The sequence below is a fragment of the Ostrinia nubilalis genome, chromosome 22, assembly GCF_963855985.1.
Source record: "Ostrinia nubilalis chromosome 22, ilOstNubi1.1, whole genome shotgun sequence".
Taxonomy (NCBI): domain Eukaryota; kingdom Metazoa; phylum Arthropoda; class Insecta; order Lepidoptera; family Crambidae; genus Ostrinia; species Ostrinia nubilalis.
In genome coordinates, this window is record NC_087109.1 from 12857805 (window position 1) to 12882130 (window position 24326).

Below are 24326 nucleotides of genomic sequence, written 5' to 3' on the forward strand. Positions count from 1 at the left end.
GCTAGATCTAGCCCGGTTTAGTGTCTCATTGACAGTTTTTTACTGGATATAGAATGTTGAAATGACTATTTTGCGAAATAGAAGCAACTAAATACAAATAAATAAACAAATAAGAATTAAAAAGAAAAGGAGATTGTCATCGAATTTTAATCTTCATAATTAGTTGTTGGCTTGTTTTCATGAAAGTAGCACTAAAACTAAAAATTTATTAATTAATTCTGCAATTAAAATAGCATATAAAATAGCATTAAATTCGTTTTTGTAGTCTGGTGCAATAAAATTTGAAATAAGATATAAATTCAAAAGTGCAATTTTCCAAAAAAGGGAAATACCTGTTTGGATTTCAGTAACTTATTGATTGTTACGAAAATTGGTACACAGAAATGTAATGCAATTTTAAGTTTACGTTAATTTATGCAAAACAAAAAATTAAAAAGTATTTCAAATCGTTAGGTATCTTTGATCGATAACATTGCCTTTGGCAACTCTTCATAGAGCGCTTGACTGGCTTTAACCAACCGTGTAATTATCCAAATAATTAATATCAATTATATCCTCACACAATGTAGAAGGATTCAGTTTGATTAACTACTTTGAATTCCCTGTTATGCTTCAACCGCATCGCCATCGCCGGCGCGATCACGGCGCGATCAAAGGCCAATGACAGATCGCGTGAACTGTCATGAGTCGCGCGACCTGTCATCGGCCTTTGATCGCGCCGGCGATGGCGATCTGCACGCGTTGGTGTGGTTGAAGCTTTATAGGGCCCCACAGTTTTAAAAATCCACCGTTCAATGAGGGCTACGGTTTTAGCGCTCGCCAGTTAGTGCCACTGTAGAGTAAGGTCCTGTCACTTGCTAGTAGCGAAGATAGTGGCACCAACTGGTGAACGCTAAAGTGGTAGGAGGACTATCGCATTTGCACTTATCAAGATGGCGCCACTGTAGAGTAAGGTCCTGTCAATCGCCAGGGGTGCCAACTGTTAAGAATAAAAACGATAGCCCTCATTGACATATTTAAAGGTCTAGCGCCTTAGTGAGTGCGGTACGGGAGGGGTGACATTGACATATTATTATTAAGACGTGACAGAGCATACAAATCTGAAGTCCCTCCCGTGTCGCTCTTATACCTCAGGCACTGACTCAGTTAGCCAGATCTATACTTTAAGAATTATCAGAAAGTGATTCATTCGTACTCGTAGATTTTAAATAGCAGAAACCTTGGACTTTACTTGATGTCAAATCAATTACACTTCTTACTGCGAGTATTTATTGTTAAAACAAAAAATCTAATTTTACAGTTTCTTTGAAAGTTACCTAATTGGGTAGGTGGTACTCAAAGTTAAGTTCTGTGATGAAAAGTGCTTCTTCTCAGCACTGACCCATTTATTGTCCCGAAGCAGTGATAGGGTTAATACTGGGACGTGTAAAAGTGCTTTTTAAAAGCCTACTTGCAAAAATAAAATGAGTTTTATGAGTCGATCCAGCGCCTGGTATCTAGAAATGGTAAAAATACATGGACATTTTATAGAAAGGGTGGGCATACTGTACCTTTTTATCATGTATAAGTTTATGTAGGACCAAAATAAAAGGTGCTGTTGCACACATCCTTCAGTTATCTGTGTAACGCGCAGTTCCTGCGTTACGACCGGCTGGACAGATGTTGAAGTAGTCTCACTTTGATGCGCTTACTCCACTTCCGAATGCATTATAATTACTTAATTTGTTTACTACTGTCAAACTATTTCTAGAAACGGCATTAAAATCAGTTGCTTACGGCCGATTACTGAAACACTACTCAAATCTGTCACTCAGCTGACGGGCTCCTAAATTTAAGTATCCTTCAATTTTAAATGGTATTCTCAAACGCTACTCAACGGATTTGAAGCCGTGATCAGCTAAGCAGCTCTCAAATGTTTACATAATGGCAACATTTACCAAAAAAAGTATGTTTTCATTTACACAAATGATAACTTTACGTCTTTTATCCATTACACGCAGCATCGTTTGGTTATGTATTGTCTTTTATGGAAATATACTCAATCAACTTAACATAGAACAGTTTATTTTTAGTTTCTATTATATATAAATCTCGTTTTATCATATAAAAATAATAATGCTTGCATTTTTATTTAATTAAAAAAATAATTTTAAATATGATACTTTTTATTGTTGAAATCTATTAAATGGCGATCGTGGACCGAAACGTAACCACAATTGACATTTATCATTGTTGACTGACAGAGCATCAAATTGACAAATCAACAACTCTTGGAAATGCTGCTATATATGCGATGTCCCCTTAATCCTCAGAAATAGGCATGTTTATGTAAAGCGATTTCATAGCAGCTATTTTGGTTGTTACTTCGTGCACTATACGATGCACAGTTGGCTGTTAGATGTGGAAGATATCACCTAGTACACGTTCATAACTTCCCGTTGTGTAGAACAGTAGGGTTATAATAAGTATTTGGTCCACTGGTTGTATGGCATTTGGTGAGGGGTTTCAAAGAGCTTCCAAATTATGAATCCAGAAACAACACCGTTTCTTTAGAGACGCGGAACCTCGCTCGGAATTGCATGTCATTATAATAATATTTTTCAATAGCGTTCAGCCTTATTGCGTTCCTGCGATTAGATCTAGGTATTTCCTCGAGGCTCGAAAGAAATGATAACGATGACACACATTATTTACCACTATTTAGGTCGTTTTAGGTATAACAATAGGATTTAAGATACCGCGCAAGCACTCTCAAATTTAACAGCTGCTTGACAGTTGTTTGAGTAATGCTTAGCGTTGAATGGCGTTTCAGTATGCGAAAATTCATTTAAGTGGCGTTTGAGTGAAACTTAATTTGAGAGGTGCTTAAAAATTGAGAACTGCTCAGATATTGTTTTGAGTATGCGAAATGTAAGTTTAGGAGCTGCTTAACTATTTGAGAAGCCGTCAAATATTTAAATGGCGTTTCAGTATTCGGCCGTTAGTTTAATGGATCTAAGAGCACCTCATAGCGAGAACGATTTTGTTTTGAACTGTGTCGGTTCAGCCAAATGACATCCACTGCTGGACAAAGGCATCGCTCAAGATTTTGGTTGGTTGGTTTATGTCACTGGAGTACTTATTATCATTTTGTGCTAGAGTGTTCTGCAGATGATCTCTCTCGCAGTGTATAACTTAGGCCCAGTTTTTTGATTCATAGTTAAAATAACAAATTGTTAAATTTTGCTACTAATGGTTAAATATTAACAAAATGTTAACTCATAGTTAAAAAATGTACTAAAAGTCTAGCTAACCATTGTTCGAAAAACATTTTTCTGTGATATTTAACCACTTGTCATTTGACATCTGTCAAACTTGACCATTGGTTATTTTAACTACGAATCAAAAAACCGGGCCTTACTGACACAAATTGGGAGTTTAATACTGAAAGTAGGTAATGTTGGAAAGTAAAGAAGTCCTGGAGTAAAACCAAGGAAAACCGCGTGCATGGGCTAGTACTTCCAATGAAACCTATTTGTATTCCAAAAGTACGAATAGAATCAATATCAATTGGCCATGATGCATGTTTCATTCTTTTTGGATTGATTTGACTCTATGATTTGACAGCATTGTGGTTTTTTTGCTGTGACGGACGTGATTGATTTGTTATGTCAATACGTAATAGGTACATAGTGTAGTGGGTCAATGATTATTATTATCGATTTTATTATGTAACAAGCTTGAATTCATTGATTGAAAAATACCATTTGGTCTGTAACTAAATTACAATGGGATCGACAAAAGCACTTAATAACGGTAATATATTGATGTTTTATCAACTTAACTCTGGTTTGTCTTAAGGTCGCTCGAGGATTTCTCATGGTAGGAGATGGTATAAGCAATTTAGTATCCTAATTATCCATTAGGATGAAGGTAGAGCCTTAAGCCGTACCTATACAGAAAGAAAGCTGGAAACTTATAAGCGCTTACCGGCGCTTGACAGCGCTGGTCCGTTCGTTCACAAAGGAAGCAAGTTGAATGGAATTACGCTGCCATATCATGGCAGCGTTCAGCGCTGACCAGCGCGTGTTGAAACTTGTCGGCGCCGTTCAGTGCTTATCGGCGCGCGTTCATATATTTTCCTGCGCGGGTTACCAGCGCTGACAAGCGTTTCCAGCTTTCTTTCTTTATACGGCCTTATCGGAGCTCTTATTTTTTGCATGGGTTATTACAACTGAATTCATAACTATGGTGTCAACTTCGTAAACCCCATGCTGCCCCATGAAAATTTATCTAGAGATTAATTATTTATTATTTTAATGTTTTGTCTTTTGTTTCAGATGGATACAATAAAATGTATCATCGGGTAAGACGAAAAATGAGACTTGTCGTATGTGCCATATTACTATTAGTTCCAAGTTCACCAGCTCATGACAACACAGCGCCGCCGACTCAAAGCACAGAACCGGTCGACGACAACTATGAGAACAATATCATAGATTTTGATGAAGAATACTCCGTGAAATTCAACAAGAGATATGGAGCCATACCCTGGAATTCTAATAATCAGAAGTACTCCAAAGAATCCCACAGATACACGATTGTCAATGAACAGAAGAAGAATAACAAGCAAAATGAAACTGAGATACATAACATGAAAGAAAACCTACAAATTATTAGTGAAACCACTGAAGCAGATTTTAGTGTAATACCATTAGAACTTGTTAGTACAACTGAGAATTATTTAGTTAGTATTGTAGAAAGTACCACTGATCCTGATTTGTCCGTCATACCTCTATCGACTACTGTAAAGAATGTGCCAAATGTGCAAATTAATCTAACTGTCACGTTGCCTTCTTCGACACAAGATACTGAAACCACATACACTACGGAAAGCATTCCAACTACTTCTGATAGTAATATAAATATTACAACAGTTATAGTACAAACCACGACGTCTTCTAACTTAAGTACGACTACCAATGAGCCAAAACTATTAAATGAAACTTCAGATGACTCAAGTATAAGTACAGAAAGTCCTTCTACTACAACAAGTGTCATTACTACAGGAACAGATTTTGATTTTGAAACTTCAGCTACTTCTGTTGACACAGAAAGCACAACTGAAAAAGTGAATGTTACAACAGAAATAACAAAATCCAATGTAACACTAGAAGCAGGAAATGTAACAATAGCCAAAACAAATCTAACTTTGACAGTTAACGTAACTAACGCAAACGCAACAATAGCAAATCAAACCGATGCTCTGAAAGTAAATTCGACTAAGAAACCTCGATTCAACATAGACAGCATAGAAGTGGATGAAAAAGATGTGCCAATCTTCACTGAGCTTGACTCAGAAGATGAGGAAGTTCCAGAAGATTACTACGATGGAAAAGACGTGATTCCTACAACAGCCCCCAAGACTAACGCTATATCGGTATTAGTGGGTCTGGCTGGGAGTGTGGTGGAGAGTATGGTGGAATCGGTGGCGGAGAGGGTAGTTCCGAAGGGGATATTCGATTTGTTCAAGAGGATGCAGAAACAGAACGAGCAGCTGGAAGCAGAGAGGCTGAGGAGTCGAGAGGAGAATGGAGGATTGGGTATGTAAATAAAAAGTAAATTATTTCTTAGTAAGTTCAAGAAGTATGAAAGTACAAGAATCATGAGTAAATTTTGTGCACTCTATATGAATAAATCTTGTCGTCATGCCTTAGACTTGAGAGTAGCCATAATGGAACTTGCAAACTTAACTTATTTTATGCTCTTTGAAATTTAATTTACTAGCATCTCACAGAGTAGTAAATCTTTAGTTAATGTTGTTGAAACTTGGACATTGGACATGAAATATTCTTACGTAACTTGAAAACTGAACAATCATTAAAATTCAAAATTAAATACAAGCTTTCATATTTGGGAATTCTAATTCAAATAGTTTATTCAGTACATAGGCCCTTTCTAGGGCACTTATACACATCCCAATTATAAGATATTCGTAACTTACAGTATCTTTATTGATTATGTGTATGGAAATTCTGAATTATTTAGTATTTCAGACCTTTTAACAAAAAACCCAACATTATTTCTTCTGCGAGTTGTCATAATAAATCTTTGTCTCAATTTCCTATATTTTGTCCTGGCCTGGACCAGTTTGGTTAATTAAAGAAATAAGTATTTCGAACTCATTTTAATAGTGTAAGTAGTATGTTTAATCAATATTTTCAAAATTAATCATTAACATTAACGTGTTTGCCTCTATATTAATACAACCGGCGCTTTAGTTCGATGGCCGGTTTTGATAATGCACTGTGACATAACGCGGTATTGTCACGGATTACGTAGGTAATAAGGCCGGAGACATTTTTGCGATTTGTTGCGAAGGAAATGATGATTTTGTTGTGATAGTGATTCAAGTTATGAACTTGTTGACTATGAATGTACTGTGAAATTTAACATTACTTTATTAGTAGTACGCGTACCTATTAAATTCTGTAGGATTTAATTTAGTGGCTTAAAAAATTTGGAAGTGTCTTTTGAAGCATGAGATCTCTTATTTCATTGGACAATGAAATGAATCAGTATAAGCCTACAATATACTCATCCAACACCTTATGTAGGTACTTATGCGATTGATTTATACTCTGAGATTCGCTACGAGATGATTTTATTTAGTAAGTATTGTATAGAGTTTACGAGTAGACTCAGCTTCTTTGAAACATCGAGTTATTATACAAAATCTAGTTTTTTGATGGTCGCAGACGTGTCGCCTGCCTAAACACAAATCACAACTTTAACGATCTACGTGACCGTTTTCAAGAGTGTCTCTGCATAATTGTGGGAAACAGGCTCTGACGCCTATATTGTGTTTAAAAGGCGTTTATGATTGCTCATATTGTTGATTTGTCATTCAGTCTGATGATGATCATCACGTTTATTAACCTTTTGTAAACGGACCCCTTAGGAAATCAAGTTCAATTTTAATACGATTATGACCCAGCAATACGATTACGACTTTTACTGACAATAGTGACTGAGTTTCTTGCGCTGCTTCTTCTCAGCACTGGCCCATTTATTGTTCCGAAGCAGTGATAGGGTTAATACTGGGACGTGTAAAAGTGCTTTTTAAAAGCCTATTGGCAAAAATAATGAGTTTTATGAGTTTTTTGGTGGCATTTATTTATGATTGTTAAATAGTCCATCCATAGAAAAGGCTGCCTCCATACATAAGCTCACGGACTCCCAGAGGTCCACAGACCACAGGATAAGAGACGTTGCTCTATATCTTACAGGTCAACTTGGTCGGGGTATCCTGAAGAGCATCTCCTCAGGGCTGAGCAAACCCTTCACCCAGTTAATGGCGGGTGCCCGCGACATCGGCTCCTTAGACAGCGACCGCGGCTTTGTCAGCAGCCTGGCTTCTGGAGTCACCAGTGTCGCCAACGTCGCCAACTCCTTGTCAGATGCCTTCAAGGATAGAGTGCAGGCTATTTACCCAGGTGAGCTGGTTTCGGTGTCCCTTCCTTCACCCACCTGATGGCGGGCGCTCGCGACATCGGCTCCTTGGACAGCGACCGCGGCTTCGTCAGCAGCCTGGCCTCAGGGGTCACTAGCGTCGCCAACGTCGCCAACTCCTTGTCAGATGCCTTCAAGGATAGAGTGCAGGCTATTTACCCAGGTGAGCTGGTTTCGGTGTCCCTTCCTTCACCCACCTGATGGCGGGCGCTCGCGACATCGGCTCCTTGGACAGCGACCGCGGCTTCGTCAGCAGCCTGGCCTCAGGGGTCACTAGCGTCGCCAACGTCGCCAACTCCTTGTCAGATGCCTTCAAGGATAGAGTGCAGGCTATTTATCCAGGTGAGCTGATTGTGGTATCCCTTCCTTTATTCAACTCATGGCGGTTACCCGGGACATAGGCTCTTTAGTCAGCGACCGCGGGTTCGTCAGCAGTCCGGCTTCAGGGGTCACAAGTGTCGCTAACGTCGCCAACTCCTTGTCAGATGCCTTCAAGGATAGAGTGCAGGCTATTTATCCAGGTGAGCTGATTGTGGTATCCCTTCCTTTACTCAGCTCATGGCAGTTACCCGGGCCATCGGTTCCTTAGACAGTGACCGGGGCTTCGTCAGCAGCCTGGCTTCTGGAGTCACCAGCGTCGCCAACGTCGCCAACTCCTTGTCAGATGCATTCAAGGATAGAGTGCAGGCTATTTACCCAGGTGAGCTGATTGTGGTGTTTCTTCCTTTACCCAGCTCATGGTGGGTGCCCGGGATATCGGTTCCTTAGACAGTGACCGGGGCTTCGTCAGCAGCCTGGCTTCTGGAGTCACCAGCTTCGCCAACTCCTTGTCAGATGCCTTCAAGGATAAAGTGCAGGCTATTTACCTAGGTGAGCTGGTTGTGGTATTATAATCATTATTTCAGCCAGTGGCAGTGAACTGCTGAACGCCTCCAAGGAACTTGCAAATTACGATCTCCTGCTTTTACTACACAGTCACTGCCTTCTTTTTGAGCTCATTGGTCCTTGATTTACCTCCTTGAGAACTCATTTACTCCACTTACAATCCAACAGATATTAGTATCCTTGAGGTAATTTATTTAGATTTTAGCAACTCATAAGCAGTAGATGGACTACTCTTGGATGGATATCCATTAGAGATTTTTCCTTCCTTCGTCTTCATTCAAAGCTTTTCTTTTTACTCGTGTCGTGATTTGATGATTTTATTTGATCTAACTATGGCTTTATAACAATGTTATCGATATCCGAAGCTCTGAAGCATACCTATTTTATGCAGGAACGGTGTGGTGCGGCGACGGCCATTCCGCCACGGCGCGCTCGGGCGAGCTGGGCCTATTCTTCTTCACGGACACCTGCTGCCGCCAGCACGATGCCTGCAAGATCTACATCAAGGCCGGCGACACCAAGTACGGGCTCACCAACACTGGACTGTTCACCAGGTATGGCAGGAAACCATTTACGAATGATAATATCGATTAAAAATAGAATTTTCAAAATTCTCCACCCCTTAAGGAGAAGAAACGGTTCTTCAAAGTGACCCGTCCCTGCTTCGTACAGGTAAGTACAATGTACAATTATTATACTATAAACTCATGAATTACTCTATCTTTTTAAAAAACCACATCAAAATCCGTGGCATAGTTTTAAAGATCTAAGCATACATAGGGACAGACAGACAGCGAAGCGACTTCGTTTTATATTAAGTAGTGATGTACATATCAATTGCATAACCATAATTTATAGTGCACTTGACCGCCCCTTATCTAATATCTGCATCGTTTCAAACGCACATGCCCACGCGCAGCTTACGTCACAAGTTGCCGTATAGATGGTAGATCCAGTTCTGCGTGGATGCTTAGTTAACCAGCTTTTAGCCAATCACAAACCGTATTTGGTAAGTGAATATGAGGTCGCCAAATGGTATCTTTGCAGTCAGGTCAAGTTGAATTGAATTAAGTAATGATACATGTTACAAAAATATTTATAAGATGTGCAAGAAACATCTGATTTGAAAGATTGTTCAATTTAATTAATTGGGTGTAGAGGTCAGTTTTAAAGCTTTATATGACTTTGTAGACCAGCGGTTAAAGAGTAAACTAACGGTTTAAGTTTGGTGTTGAAAACACATCGGTTGTGGTTTTCTGTCAGTATGTTTTATTTATTATTTTTTATTTTTTTTTATTTGGTCCAAAACAGGGACACAACCACAACATACAAAGCGTCTAAAGCAGGTTACACAGCATAACTTGTTGCAGCTCCAATAACAAGTGCACACAACATACAAATCGAGTTAACAATATACATAATATGTATAATACAGTATGGACTTATTGTGATAAGAATAACATATAATAACCCTCCTTCTGGTGCAGTCGGGTAATAAAAATTGAAATTAACAAAATGAATTATAACTATACCGAATCTCAGCACAGATGTTCTAAATTGAAGATCTGTTTCCTGACCCCATCAGGAATCGAGCCTGCGATCAAGGCTCGACTATCCGTCAGTCACGTTTGTAGTAGATATTGCGCGACCGCGGTGTCACGGAGAGAAAATATCCGGAGGTGTCGCAAGCGGCGAGATTCGGCTAGGTCTTACAAATCGAGGAAAATCTTAAAATAATAGTGCTAGCTAGCTGTAGGTCAGGTTCGTAGATAAATTAATATTGTGTAGACAGGTATTCTTCGGGAAATGTACGGATTTTTTGTCCAGGATATAGGTACCTACTAGTTATGTAGAGTCAGGAAGCCTAGGTTATTATGGGATTGTGTTGTGTTTTACCTCTTTTTCAATAAATAGCATACCTCACGAGGTCTAATTAATACACAATAACACATTAAGTAGGTATTACCCTGGGAATTAAATCCTACCTAAAACTAGCTCGACTACGAAGTTTACCAACCAATTTATCTAAATTGGTGTGACATTAAAGACAGCTGAAAAATATTCTTCGTTAACAACATTGATTAAAACTCTTTTATCTGGGTTTCCGCTCTTGTGGTAAAACAATAAAACGAAAACTACCCGCAAAATACCGTGAAAAATGCAACCGCACCGACCGCAATACGCGTGTCAAAGTGCGCACGAGTTGATTTACTACAGAACTCTTTATTTCCTTACTCATAAAGTTCACTTTCTCTTTGCTTTAAATTCAAGATAGACTGGAGTTCGAAATATTAGTAATAGACTCTATTTCTTGGTGATGAAAGTTGATAGTCTGTCTTCCATGTCAGCAGACTTACAAAATTGAAACGGAAGAATCCAAGAATTCATATGCGTTCGTGATTGCCACTAAGATGAAAGTCATAGAGTTGAAACTGTGATAAAAACGTGGAATGCAATATTGTGTGTGATACGCATCGGTTCATTTGCCTAATGGCGCAGGTACACTATGCGCGAAATTTATCGAGACAGTGTAATCACGTATTTCAGTTCTTTTCGCCGTACTTCACCCATACTTCGGTGTGTTGTTCGATTAATGTCCCGCATAGTGTACCCGAGCCATAACAGTTGCAGCGAGTGGTAGGCGTGGCAAGTATTGGTGGATCAATTTGTGTTTCTTCTACTATAGTGTGGGTCAAAACAGAGGTTTATAACCCAGTGCCAGATTGTTTAAGTTTTAATTAAAAATTATCGATTTAACCCTCAGTTTGCATGGTGACTAAAACTTACGTTAAGTGTAAGGTGGAGACCCAGGGACTCCATATTTCAAATGAAGAAAAAATATACTAATACTTGTAAAAGTAATATATTTTTTATTTGGTAACATAATATGGTTAATATACTATTAATTAGAAACAACAGAAATGGAAACATTAATTAAAATTAATTTAAAACATAAAATTTTCATGAAGTCGTAAAAATCACATAAAAATCGACAATAGGCATTTTGTACCTCTTAAACATAGAAAAAAAAATAACCAAAAATTTTTTTTCTCTCTAAATTATGTGGACATAACAGTCTTCTTGATAAATAATATGTAAAATGTTAGAAAAAAATTAACACGAAAAAACGTGCAATGGCTTAGTAACTACTACGAGCAGCACATTGCCTGCCAAACTTTTTCGAACAATACAAGCATATTTTTGTGAAATGAATTTCAAAATAAGCAGTCTTTCTTTTAATTCATCAAAACACATCATCAAAATACAAAATCATCAAAACATATCTTTCGGGACGTAAGATGTAAAATCCTCTTCTTTTTCTTCATCGTCTGCATTTTCTTCTAGACTTTCTTGCCAGTCCCTCATATCTGAGGCCTCATTTCCATCTAACGTATTGATAAATCATGTATTGTGACTGTTTGATGCTTTTTTGATCCACTCAAACCGTAAATAAACCATAATTAAAAAAAAAACATATCATAATAAAAATTTTTGTTACGCAAAGTGTATGGTGGAGTCCACGGGACTCCGCAAGTGTCAATTACTCAACTTTCTGTGATGCGCACGCAGACAACCTCTCGCCCCCGAGTTGGCCACGACACCAAAGGAAGCTACTCAAGCACACAGCACTTTATTCGCGTATTGAAAAAAAATATATACCAAAACAGTTTCACATGGAGTCCCTGGGACCTACCATGCAAATTGAGGGTTAACATGTAATGTTTTACGTTGCATTCAATACATTTGATGGATTCTTTTTTGTACTTACTCGTTTTGTAAGAAGACAATAACTCACACTTTTACTTTTGATTTAAATGCAAAAGAATCGGGCTCAATGTCATAAGTTTCGTCAACTTTAGCTACAATGATGCCAGAGTCATTATAAATGTAAAATTAAATTATTTACAATGCATTTATCCAGCGAATTATCACATTTCCCCTTCCGACGCTGTAACTCCGGTAAGAACCGGTGTTATCCAACCGGTGACCGGTAGGAAGCAGTTTCGTTGTCGCCGGGGAATGGATCCTAGCAATTTGAATTAACGGTCCTATGTAATAGGTTTGGTGATCATTTGAATAATTTTGGACACCGCGGTTTGCGTAGAATTACTAGCCAAGTATAAGCGTCCCTGACTCTACGAAATTTTGTTAAAAGTGCTGTCAAGGGCTCCATCAGCATTGGGCATTTCACAAGCCAATCGGTGCCAGCAACAAAATACATACAAATCTAGCTCTTTCTGTGTCGCCATCATGGTGGTGTCTAGATAATAGTGAATGAAGATTTAATAAACTGTGAACTTCAGGAAAGTTTAGAGGTTGGAACTGGAACTGTACTTTCTATTACTGTACTATTATTTACCGATCAATTTGGTTGCTATCTAATGATTTCGACAGGGTTATTAGCTTCTAGAATCAGGACTAATCTAGCCTATAATATTTCGAATATATTTGGCAATTTCTCAATTCATCTCTTCGTAAACCCAATTCACGAGCTTTAGCAATACATTCAATATTATTTAAATACTCGTATATTTTAAATTATTTAATGTCATAACAATTACACAGTTTTTATTAATTATACAACTCTGTCAACAGAGTCTCGTGCTGCATATTACAGATATTATGTTTGAAATGTGCTAACTAGCAGCCAGACTGTCCTGCGATGTTAGATAATCCGTTGCGTAAACGTTGCGCGGGCGCACGCCATAACGGATCCTGGATGCAGCAGATCCAATCCATATTGTACAGACGAGATCACATCAGGGATTTTTCAAATCCTCCAATTTTTTACTTGGTAAATAGGAGACTCATGTTGTGTTCCTGCGGTTACGACTTAATGACCTGATGATACAAAATCGTTTGTATTAACTGCAAGTTTAGCCCATAGCTTTTTAGGTTTCTCTAGTGTAGAGGGTGTATTTGTTACGTCGAAATGTCAGCGGAGCTTGCTGCAGAAATTATAATCCGTGATATTTCTATAATCCGTGTTACGTCACATACTATTTGTTCATAAGATGCCCCTGTTGCTTGATACACCTGTCAGTCCTGTCACCTGTTTCTCCATATCTTCGAATTTATTTATTTATATTAGGGAAACAAACAATTTTGATATACAGACAAATAATCACACAAAAAATAGGACAGAAATCAGCAAAGTTTCCACAGTTAAAATTAATACAGAGTGTATCTACGAATGATTTCAAATGATTTGATACAACGATTTCTTTCTATTAGGGAAATACGTCAAACAACACGAGCCCACTGTACTCGATGTTTGAGAAGATTTGAACTTCTTACTGGTTTGACTGGATATTGATTCCTGGGATACAGGTCAGCGTGTTGCAGACTTGCAGTGGACGTTGCTGCGCGTATCAAATGTCTATCACTGGATTATTGCGCCCTATACTTATAAGGCGCATGATTAGTAGAGCGGGAAAGAAATGTCACTGACGAACTGAAAACAATTTTATCGGGAAATGACAGGATTTAATTAACTTTGAGGCTTATTTATGAGGCATAAGCTTAATCCGCCCTTATACGAATTCTTTCGTTCGTTTCAGCCAAATGACGTCCAATGCTGGACAAAGGCCTTCAAGGTTTTCCACAATGCATGGTCCTGCGCTGCCCGCATCCGGGCTCTTCCGAATACAAGTTACTTTCGCTATAATGTTAAATCATTTACTGCGCATAGTTTGTGGCATAGTTCTCAACTCATGTCCCTTTTGTTATGTTAGTAGCTCCTCAAACGTCCCTTAAAACACTTCCTTCTTTCCTCGAGCTATTACAGGCTTCTCAAACGTTCACACCCCATGTATGGTTAAGCCAGGCCTGTTCATCTCGCCGGGAGGGACTGTGGTAGTGAAGGCTTTGTCCGGAATCCCACAGTTCCTTCCCACTTAAGGCGAATGACGGAGCACCGGGGTCTTTTTAGTGGGTATGCCTTTGTCCTTCTGACTTGGTGAGCCCCACATAACTAGTGACCGACCGAATATTCGTTTTCGTTTTCGTTTTCGGCCATTTTCGGCCAAAAAATGGACATTCGGCCATATTTTCGTTTTCGGTCAAAAACCAGCCGAAGCTTCGGCCAAACCGAATATCAGAAATACGTGAATAAGATGGTGACGTTTATCGTTCCGATATCTTCGGGTGTGAATCTGGTGCACTCATGGTTCCAATCAGACTTGAACGGACGCGGTATTGTCACACTCTTTTGAAGTTGTGAAGTGAGGTTACGTTGTAAAGGGTGTCCAGCGAGAATTTTCCAAGTTCAAAATTGAATACAAATAAAACCAAACAGTTTACATTAAGTTTAATTGTTTCAAAATAGAGTCTAATGCGGATTTGAAATACGCCATGAGTCACTGGTCGGGAGCCTACAGAGCGTTCGCAGTTGAGCAATAAGTATTTGAAATGTATTGTCGAATGATCGATGAATGTAGGTATTGTCTGTTAGCACAACTGCAACTGCATCCCGGTCAACTATGTAACTCTATTTCAGCAAGAAGGTGTCTCACCACACACGGAGAGTACTTCGATGGAGACACTGAGGACTATTTTTTTTTTTCAAATAAATGATCAGCAAGTACAGGGACATACCCTATCCGCCTCGGTCACCAGATCTCACACCATGCGACTTTTTCTTGTGGGGATATCTCAAGTCAAAAGTTTACAGCAAACAATCCTTAAATATTTCAGGTTCTGTAAGAAAATATCCGCCGTGAAGTTGCAGGAAAATTATTAGCGCGATTTGCTCTCGCATAGTTGCGAATGTAAGGGTCCGGCTACTGTGAGAGTGCCTAAGATAGTAAAACGGGCATCATTTAAAAGACATTGCCTATAAAAAAAAAATCCGCCTTGTTAAACTCCATTTTGCATTAGTAATAATAATAAAAAAAACATTAATTAATTTGTATTCATTTTTGAAGTTGCAAAATTCCCACTGGACACCCTTTATTTCTTCTTCACTTCCCAATATTTCAATATACACCGGAAATAATATTCTACTAAGAATTCATGATTAATTTTTTTGTGTTTTAATGCCGGTTTTCTTTAATCAATCCTTATCAAAATCAACTGTCAAACGTCATTATGTTTTTGGTCAAAACATTAACGGTTTTCAAAGTTTTTACATAATTTCAGATTGAAATTTGAGAGTTGAAGGTCATTTTCGTTTTCGTTTTCGTTTTCGGCCGAAAATGAGACTGCAGCCGAAGCTTCGTTTTCGTTTCCGTTTTCGGCTGGAAATCCATATTCGGTCGGACACCACACATAACCTACCCTGTCCCCGCAGGATAGGTATGCAATTCAATGCATTTTTTCCCCGAAAAAAAAAAAAAAAAAAAAGGCCTGTTCATCTCCGCGAGTTTACAACGAAAACAAAACACGGACGATGGCCCACCTACAGGATACTATTCGACAAGGCCTCACCTACGAGCGAACATTGACTCACGCACGCGTATTCTTGTGTATGATGGAAGAAAATAAAGAAAATGGTGTACTAAATACTGTGCAGTATTTAACTGCCTAAATAATAATAAAAACACAGAATGTACTTTTTTAAGTTGCCTCAAGACACTGAGAGGTAAATAAGGGTTATTCCGTATTCGACCCACGACAAACTCAACCCACTCATTATTTTCCTTACTCAACCCAATTTTGTTCCTTACTCTACCCACAACTAATTTTTAATTTTATGTTCCTTATTCACCCCAAAAACATTCCTAGCTCAACCCATTTTAAAACCACTTAAAAAATATAAGATTTTTATGTACGGTCAGAATAAAAATATATTTTTTAGAAATTTAAGCTCAGTTAATTTTTGTGTTAAGATCGTGCTATTAAATATAACTACAGGAGTTCTGATACAATAATATATTTGAAAAACGTTTTTCACAAAAGGACACAAATAAAATAATGACTACATGCAATTAGAACTATAACTTTTCATAACAAAACAAAAAGTAGATACATTTTTTAAAATCTTATAATAAAAATCACAGATTAAAGAGGAACCATTAACTTACATAATTTGAATCTAATATAAATCTACTATAAATCCACTATAAATCTTAATAAAAGTATTCATGTGGACGGATAACTAATCCCGCGGTATAAGTTTTGAGCGGTATGATTTGACCAAAGTGTCTTAATTACCTTAAAATAGAATAAAATATTCGATATATTTAAGTTAATCAACATTTTTAAACATTTTCTAACAAAACAAAATATAGGCCGATTCGCAACATTGTCAAAACAATTAAAACCGGTTTAAGGGTGAACAATGGATGGACAAGCCGCTTGGCAAGCGGTATCGGTTACTCATTTGCATAGATAACAGTTAAAAAGATAATAACTCACACTTTTACCTTTAACAACGGTTTGTTGAAAGTGCAAGTTTTCCCATATGTATGTTTGTATATTTTATCAAACATGTAGGTGATGTTTTTTTTAAATAAAAATAAATGTACTAGTATGTATTTATCATAATTAAATTTCTGGACAAATAGTAAACGTTGCTTTGCTATCCATACTTGTTTTTGGTATATTTACTTTGGGTTGAGTGAGGAATGCATTTGGGTAGAATAACGAAATTCTGTAATGGGTAGAGCTAGGAATACTAATTTGGGATGAGTGAAGAAATGGGTTGAGTTGTCATGGGTCGAATACGGAATAACCCGTAAATAAGTAGTTAATATTATTCATGATAATTCATGCTAAATCATGTATTTCCTCCGCCATTTTTCGCAGTTTGGCACCTCACGTCACATCATTTAACCGAAGTCAGCCCTATAGCTTCGGCGCAGTGCCGATCACTGACGTTTGTCAACAAAATGGTGCTTGACTCTTGAGACAGGCTAAATTACACCATATTGTTAATGACATTGAGCATACATTTTTTTAAATACCCTCGCGAAGTAAAACTTCTGTACGTAGTACTTATTATTATTCTGTGGTTAAGCTACAAACCCTATATCAGGTTCTTCAAACGTCCCACTGATCAACACATGGGTTCTCAAGTCACAAAATCGGATGCATGCAGGTCACACTACAACTGCGACAGGCAGTTATGCATTCAGTGCAAAAAAATACTTGTTTGTAGCTCCTCAAATATCCCAGAGGTCATCTCAATGTTGCTCGCTGTTCTCAATCAACAATCCATCTTCTAGCTTTCTATGAGACCTACATGAAAAGTCACAGAGATCACCTTATGTAGGTAAACTAAAGCCGTAATCCTTATTGCAGATCGAACTGAAGCTGCGACATGCAATTTAAGCACTCTTGGTAATAGTCAAGTATAATACACTTGCGAGCAAAAGTATGGAATCACTTACATGAAGTTGTTTCCACGCGATCTTGTGTACTAACCAATTTGTTAGTAACAAAAAAAGTAGCACCATTTTAAAGATTAAACTTTTAACTTTAAATTGATACCAAATTCATTTAAATCACACCAGTATTTAAAAAGATATCCCGGCTGATGTGAAAAAGTAAGGAAAAAGGCATGTATCAACTGTTTGATACGTCGCGAGTTGCGGCCTATTTACCCCCCATAAAAGCAAGTGTTTTGGATTTTTGCTTTCACACGTTGATCCATACACATCTCCGCTTCTTTTGACACTTTATCTGAGATTCTACACCTTCAGAAGCAGCATAGGGCTCAGCCAGCGGGCTGTCGCACGTCAGCTCCACATAAGCCAGTCCTGGGTTTCGAAAGTTTTAAGACGCTTTCGGGATACCGGTGGCTTTATCCCGAGACCAAGTTCTGACCATTGCCGGTGCACATCGCAGAGGGAAAACCGTTTTTTCATGTCAACTTCTCTACGAAATCGTCATTTGACTGGTATCAACGTCCAGCAAGAGCTCAGAAATGTTCGTAGGATAGCTGTTAGCAAGTGGACAGTTCGTCTAAGATATAAACAATAGAATTTGACTCCAAAAAGGCCTGCCACAGGCTTGAAACTGACGGCAGGTCACCGATAAGCACGCTTTCAATTTGCTCCTACACATCTCAATGGGAAGTCGAGCAAGCCACCCCCATAAGCCAATGTTTTAGCGAACCAGCACTGCACAAATCGCTCCCCAGGCCGTCTATAGACCCGACCTCTTCGACTGCTGCACTGCAAAAACAGTCTGCATTCATCGGAGAACAAAACTCGCCTCCATTACTCGCCTTCCGAGTGCGAGCTAATTGAAAGCGTGCTTGTCGGTGACCTGCCGTCAGTTTCCAGCCTGTGTCAGGCCTATTTGGAGTCAAATTTTATTGCTCATATCTTAGACGAACTGTCCACTCGCTAACAGCTATCCTACGAACATTTCTGAGCTCTTGCTGGACGTCGATACCAGTCAAATGACGATTTCATAGAGAGGTTGACATGAAAAAACGGTCATCCCTCTGCGATGTGCACCGGTGCTGTTGAGAACTTGGTCTCGGGATAAAGCCACCAGTCTCCCAAAAGCGTCTTAAAACTTTCGAAACCCAGGACTGGCTTATGTGGAGCTGACATGCGACAGCCCGCTGGCTGAGCCCTTCTTGCAACAGTGCAACGATTTGTGCTGCATCTGTAGGTGTAGAATCCCAGGTAAAGTGTCAAAAGAAGCCGAGATATGTATGGATCAACGTGTGAACGCAAAAATCCGAAAACACGTGCTTTTATAGGGGGTAAATAGGCCGCAACTCGCGACGTATCAAACAGTTGGTACATGTCTTTTTTCTTACTTCTTCACATCAGCCGGGATATCTTTTTAAATACCGGTGTGATTTAAATGAATTTGGTATCAATTTAAAGTTAAAAGTTTAATCTTTAAAATGGTGCAACTTTTTTTGTTACTAACAAATTCGTTAGTACACAAGATCGCGTGGAAACAACTTCATGTAAATGATTCCATACTTTTGCTCGCGAGTGTAGATATTTTACATACACACAACATATTATAGGTCATATTGTGTCCTCAATTCGTAACGACTAACTATTGTTAGTAGTTCCTCGCAGGTCTCCCCATATTCTCAAGCCACCAATCCTCTTCCAGGTCGCACTGCAGCTGCGACATGCAGTTCCGCGAGTGTCTGCGGCGCACCAACTCGCTGGTGTCGGCGCAGATCGGCCTGACGTACTTCAACGTGCTGGGCCCGCAGTGCTTCAGGAAGGCGCACCCTATCGTCAAGTGCGTGAGGAGGACCAGGTGAGACTCGTTGTTTAATCGGACATCTTCGCTATTAGAAAGACCTTAGTCATTAGCCAGTGTGGTGCATGTAGGCTATTGGTTCCCAAATTTATTTGAGACGCGCCCCCTTTCGACCATACAGAAAATTCCACGCCTCCCTCCTCCAGTCAAGATTATTTATTGGTCGTATCGAGCAGTCTGGAATGCATTCTCTCAGCGGTCGCTGGTTTTTTATACTCAAGTACACAGATGACCCGCGCCCCCTTTGAAGGTCTTTGCGCCTCCCCTAGGGGGGCGCGCCCCCCACTTTGGGAACCAATGATGTAGGAAAACTCCTTTGGCCTTTGGTAAATTAGAGAGGGCCGTTCTCCTGCGATGGAGATTAGATGTCCTGGATAATAATGATGATGATGGATGGTCAGCTAAATGAAGAGCCGTGAGCGACTGATATGGCATGCCTACCTGAGCTACCAAAAAAAAAATTAATTCATATGTTGCACTTAGGAATTGACAGGGACCTCCAATTCTACACTAGTGCACGTAATCTTTCAAATCCCACCATCGAAAATTATAGCATTCTCGTGTTGCACCAAAAGTGTATCAATCTCATAGAAGCTTTTCATGTATTTCAGGATAACAGGCCAAAAGTGCGAGGAGTATCAGCTGGACTACACCAAGCCGAAGATGTGGCAGTGGTTCGACAACGAGACCTTCTGAGTGGCGCCATCTACCTCACATTCGAGGCTAAATTGGCGTTGTTTGTACATACCTTACTTTTTTATTTCGTTCTACAGAGAACAGACTAAGGTATTTGTTGCAGGGCAAGAATCTTCTGTGAAGAATATTCTGTGACGTAGAAAGAATAAAATATCAACCCTTTGTTCAGTGCAGGACAGATATCGAGATTATATTAAAGCTAAATGATAATAAACTTACAAAATCTAATAGCCTATCCGCTGAATTACGAATCTCTCCAATACTGAATCTGCTCTGCACCGAACAAAGAGAGAAAAATCTGCTTAAATGTTCCATGGAGATTTTTTTAAATATTTGCTGTGACTTTCAAGTGTGAAGAGACTGGCGACATCTATTGGCAGACAGGTAATTGTGAAAGTACAATCGCGTTCATAACGCTTATCATTTTGTGATTTATTTATCAAATTATACGTATTCGTCATATTTATGATAGTACGAGAGCCCACGACCAAAATTTTTGTCTCATAGCAATACGGCCAAAACCGCATCAAATCGATAGATACGATTATCCTGAATTCGAAAATACCAATATCAGACATTTTCCGCGTAGCGTTTGATCTGACCGAATTTTCAAAATTGTCAAAGAATTTTACCGAACTGCATCATAGCAATATGTCTGATTTGCAGACTGTAGTTGAATGATAGTTCTGAGATACCGGAAACATTATTTTCAGACGTTAGTGGTGTAGCGCAAACCCGTAAAATCACTTAAAAAAATTAAAAATCAGACAAAAAAATGTCTCATAGCAATACGTCTGAAAATCTTTTTTATTAGTAAATTTTGGTTATTTGATGCGAACAAAACAATTTTCAGACGGAAATGTGAACGCATTAAATTTTGAGACCGTTTTGAAAAAGTTAACAAATTTTACCGATCGGTATCATAGCAATATGTCTGAAAATTGTTGGACATGATAAAATAAGTTGTCCACATGTGCAAAAAATTTATATCAGACACATTAAGTGTAGCACCTTCTCTATCATACAACTTTTTGATACACTTAAAGTGTCTGAAAACAGGTTTTTGGTAATCATGGCAGCAATACGAAAAGTTGAAAAAAAAAATTATCCGTATTGCTATGATACAGGTCGGCTAAATTTGTTGACATTTTCAAAAATGCGCTCAGGCTATATGCTACGCGCAAAATGTCTGAAAACAAACTTTTTCGTAATACAATTATAAAATCTATGTACATTTTCACTATCAGACATATTGCTATAATACCGACTGTCTTTTTTTTTGACATAGCAGAAATGGCCTCCCACGCAGTTGCTACACTTTCGACCGTTACTACACACCTAGTCGGGTTCAGAATCGTACAATCTAACGATTTTATAGGGTTTTTGCCGTATTGCTATGAGACATGGTTTTGGTCGTGGGCTCTCGTACTATGACGAGTAGTTGAAGTTGCTGAAATATTTTTACAGTGTTCGTGTATATTTTTTCAGAACCGTTGTTCTAAATTGTTACGTAATATTTAAATTGCAGTATCAATTAATATGATACGTTCATATATTTTTATACTATTTTAATTAGTTCTTATTAAACCAACGAAAATATTTTTGACCATAAACTTTTCGATTCGTGTTAAATTCAGTAGAGATGCATTTCCATAATTGGAAAAGAAATTGGAAGGAAAAACGTAGTCATTTTCGTTTCGAACTTAAAATTCCAGATTATTTTGAGGTGTTCTATAAATACTCAAAGGTATAATATATTTTATTGTACATAATATTTACTTCTAAACAACAAAGTTACCATACACCATTAAAAAGATAAATTATATTTTACATAGTTAGGATTTTACATAAATCCATAAGATTTTATTGAAATAAAGCAATATTTTGTTAATTACCTATGAATATTTTTATTTCAACAGGATTATCTACGTTCAAACTGTGGGTGAACTACGAAATAAAACAACAAGATTAATTAATTTATTTCTTTTATATAAGAAAACATCAGAATATATTTCGAAATGTCACATTTAACAACAAATAAACTATCATTATTTACCATTATGGTACACATTGAAAATAAATTCTAATACAAAAACTAAATTGAACCAAATTACCTGGATATCCAGACGATCTACGCTGTTTTATAATTTCATTGATATTTTTTTATTTACTGTGCGCAAAAATTTTTCAGAAAAATTGTGTATAATAGATATGTCAATATTAGTATAATATTCAAAATGATATTCCGATGGACACAGTCAGTTGGCAGATATAAATATGATTTGACTATTATAATATTAATATGAAGATGCTTGAATGCGATTAGACAGGACAAGCCGAGTGACAGGGTTACTGTAATATTACGTTCAAAATGTGTACAGTTTCAAAAACATGTTCACGGCTGTTCATGAACCATCTTTTTTACGTCATATTTATGGCACATGAACATAAATTTAATGTGAATTCATCTACAATGCTATACTACAATGTAGCTTATAATGTTGTAGAATTATATTGAGCTGTTGCCGATACTTTTCGATGTAAATTCATTATTATTATAAACAGTATAATATGGGTCTTGTTTTGCACAGTTGATTACAATTTTACAATACTACAAGTCAATCTAATTTAATAACACATAAAATCTTCAGAAAATTCTTATTTCATAAAATCACACCAATAATGATGATGATTCGAATGGACACACCATATCTTTGCGATTCCTCGCAATATCGTTTCACTGATGGTTAGTTATGATAAATATAAAATTCTACGGTAAGCTACGCCTACTAAATTCTATGAAATCTATGGCCCTATCAAATATATAGATATATTGCTTAACATGGTCCAAAGGGATTATAATTAGGCGTGAACTTATGTTAGGTTCAGACTTGGGGACCTGCAATTATTATAATAATGAAGTGGAACATGACTGGCTGATTCTACCACCCAAGTCTTGTATGAACACTTTGGTAAAGCATGCAAGGGGAGGGGAGGAAACAGCAGTAGATTTAGTTATACTGAAGATATACTGCAAATTCCTTTTATTTAATCTTATTATGCATTTTTCGTTCAAACAATATTCTGAGAGTATTTCATGGAAAAATATGATTTTCTGTTTTTTCCTAGGCAGATAAATTTTGCTACAAATAGCAGCTGATTAGTGAAGCTAAGGCATGACTTTATGTGGCTATTATTATGAACCTTCTAATTTTTTCAAACATTTTATTGTCTCATCCCTGAAATATCTACATTTCTCACTAGATTTCTGTTTGTTTCGTTTAAAAAAAAAAACTAATTTGACTAAAATGTGCATGAATAGTTGCAAAATATACATTCAAGCCTCTGCCAGAGCTGGCGTGACTGCAGCGCGACGTCAACGTGACGAGACGTTTACTATATCATTTAATAGTCACGCTGAGCTATTTTACTATAGACGGACACTCCTTTACAGCTGTCGATTTGTATAGAAACGTGGCATCGCATTCACGTCGAGCTGCTACTACGCTGTATATAAAAGTATTTTTTAATGTGTATGATTGATTATTATTTATATATCGTATAAAAAGTCAATATACATAATTTCAATAAGTTCTTTAACGGCTGATGGTGTTTGCATAACCTTTGATTAGTATATTTATATTTTTCTTATCAAGCCACTTATATATTTTTCAATGTATATTTTTTTAATATACCTTCATAAATGATCAACCAACTAAGGTCTACTGCTGATAGAAGGCTAGGGCTAGGTATTCCAGGATAGTCCAAGGGCTAAGTGAAATTGGTGTTTTATATTGGACCCTGGGATTTAATAAATACTTAAATGCTCTCCGAAGGAATATTCGAAGTTTTACATAATAATATAAGTATGATTTATACAATTTAATGTTGGAGGCAGTTTGAATTATTAAACTTCAAATAAAAAAAATATTACGAATAAGTTTAGCGGAGAAGTGAAAAATTAATTAACATTATTATGTACAGTTTCTAACAAACTTATATGATTTCTTCAATTTTTTTCTTATTTTTTAAACTAAAAAAAAATGTGTTGTATTTTTTTTTCAAACGAT

General features: G+C 37.6%; 2 protein-coding genes across 2 annotated transcripts in view; both read left to right on the forward strand.

Annotated features, from left to right (window-relative positions):
- LOC135082629 (beta-1,3-galactosyltransferase 1-like) overlaps window positions 1–24326 on the forward strand; it is a 307135-nt gene that overhangs the window by 66313 nt on the left and 216496 nt on the right. The gene's annotated exons all lie outside the window — the stretch shown is intronic.
- Window positions 3694–22150, forward strand: LOC135082608 (uncharacterized). The gene is made up of 6 exons (XM_063977388.1): window positions 3694–3795; window positions 4320–5582; window positions 7269–7475; window positions 8768–8930; window positions 19405–19557; window positions 20172–22150. The coding sequence occupies exons 1-6, from the start codon at window positions 3768–3770 to the stop codon at window positions 20254–20256; spliced, it is 1899 nt and encodes a 632-aa protein (XP_063833458.1). The 5' UTR covers window positions 3694–3767; the 3' UTR covers window positions 20257–22150.

What these genes read in the sequence shown, in the direction of transcription:
- LOC135082608 (XM_063977388.1), top strand. Translation starts at nt 3,768, where the DNA reads ATGGGATCGACAAAAGCACTTAATAACG. An exon ending in GACAAAAGCACTTAATAACG is followed by an intron (nt 3,796 to 4,319) that starts GTAATATATTGA and finishes CTTTTGTTTCAG; the next exon opens with ATGGATACAATAAAATGTAT. An exon ending in AACACTGGACTGTTCACCAG is followed by an intron (nt 8,931 to 19,404) that starts GTATGGCAGGAA and finishes ATCCTCTTCCAG; the next exon opens with GTCGCACTGCAGCTGCGACA.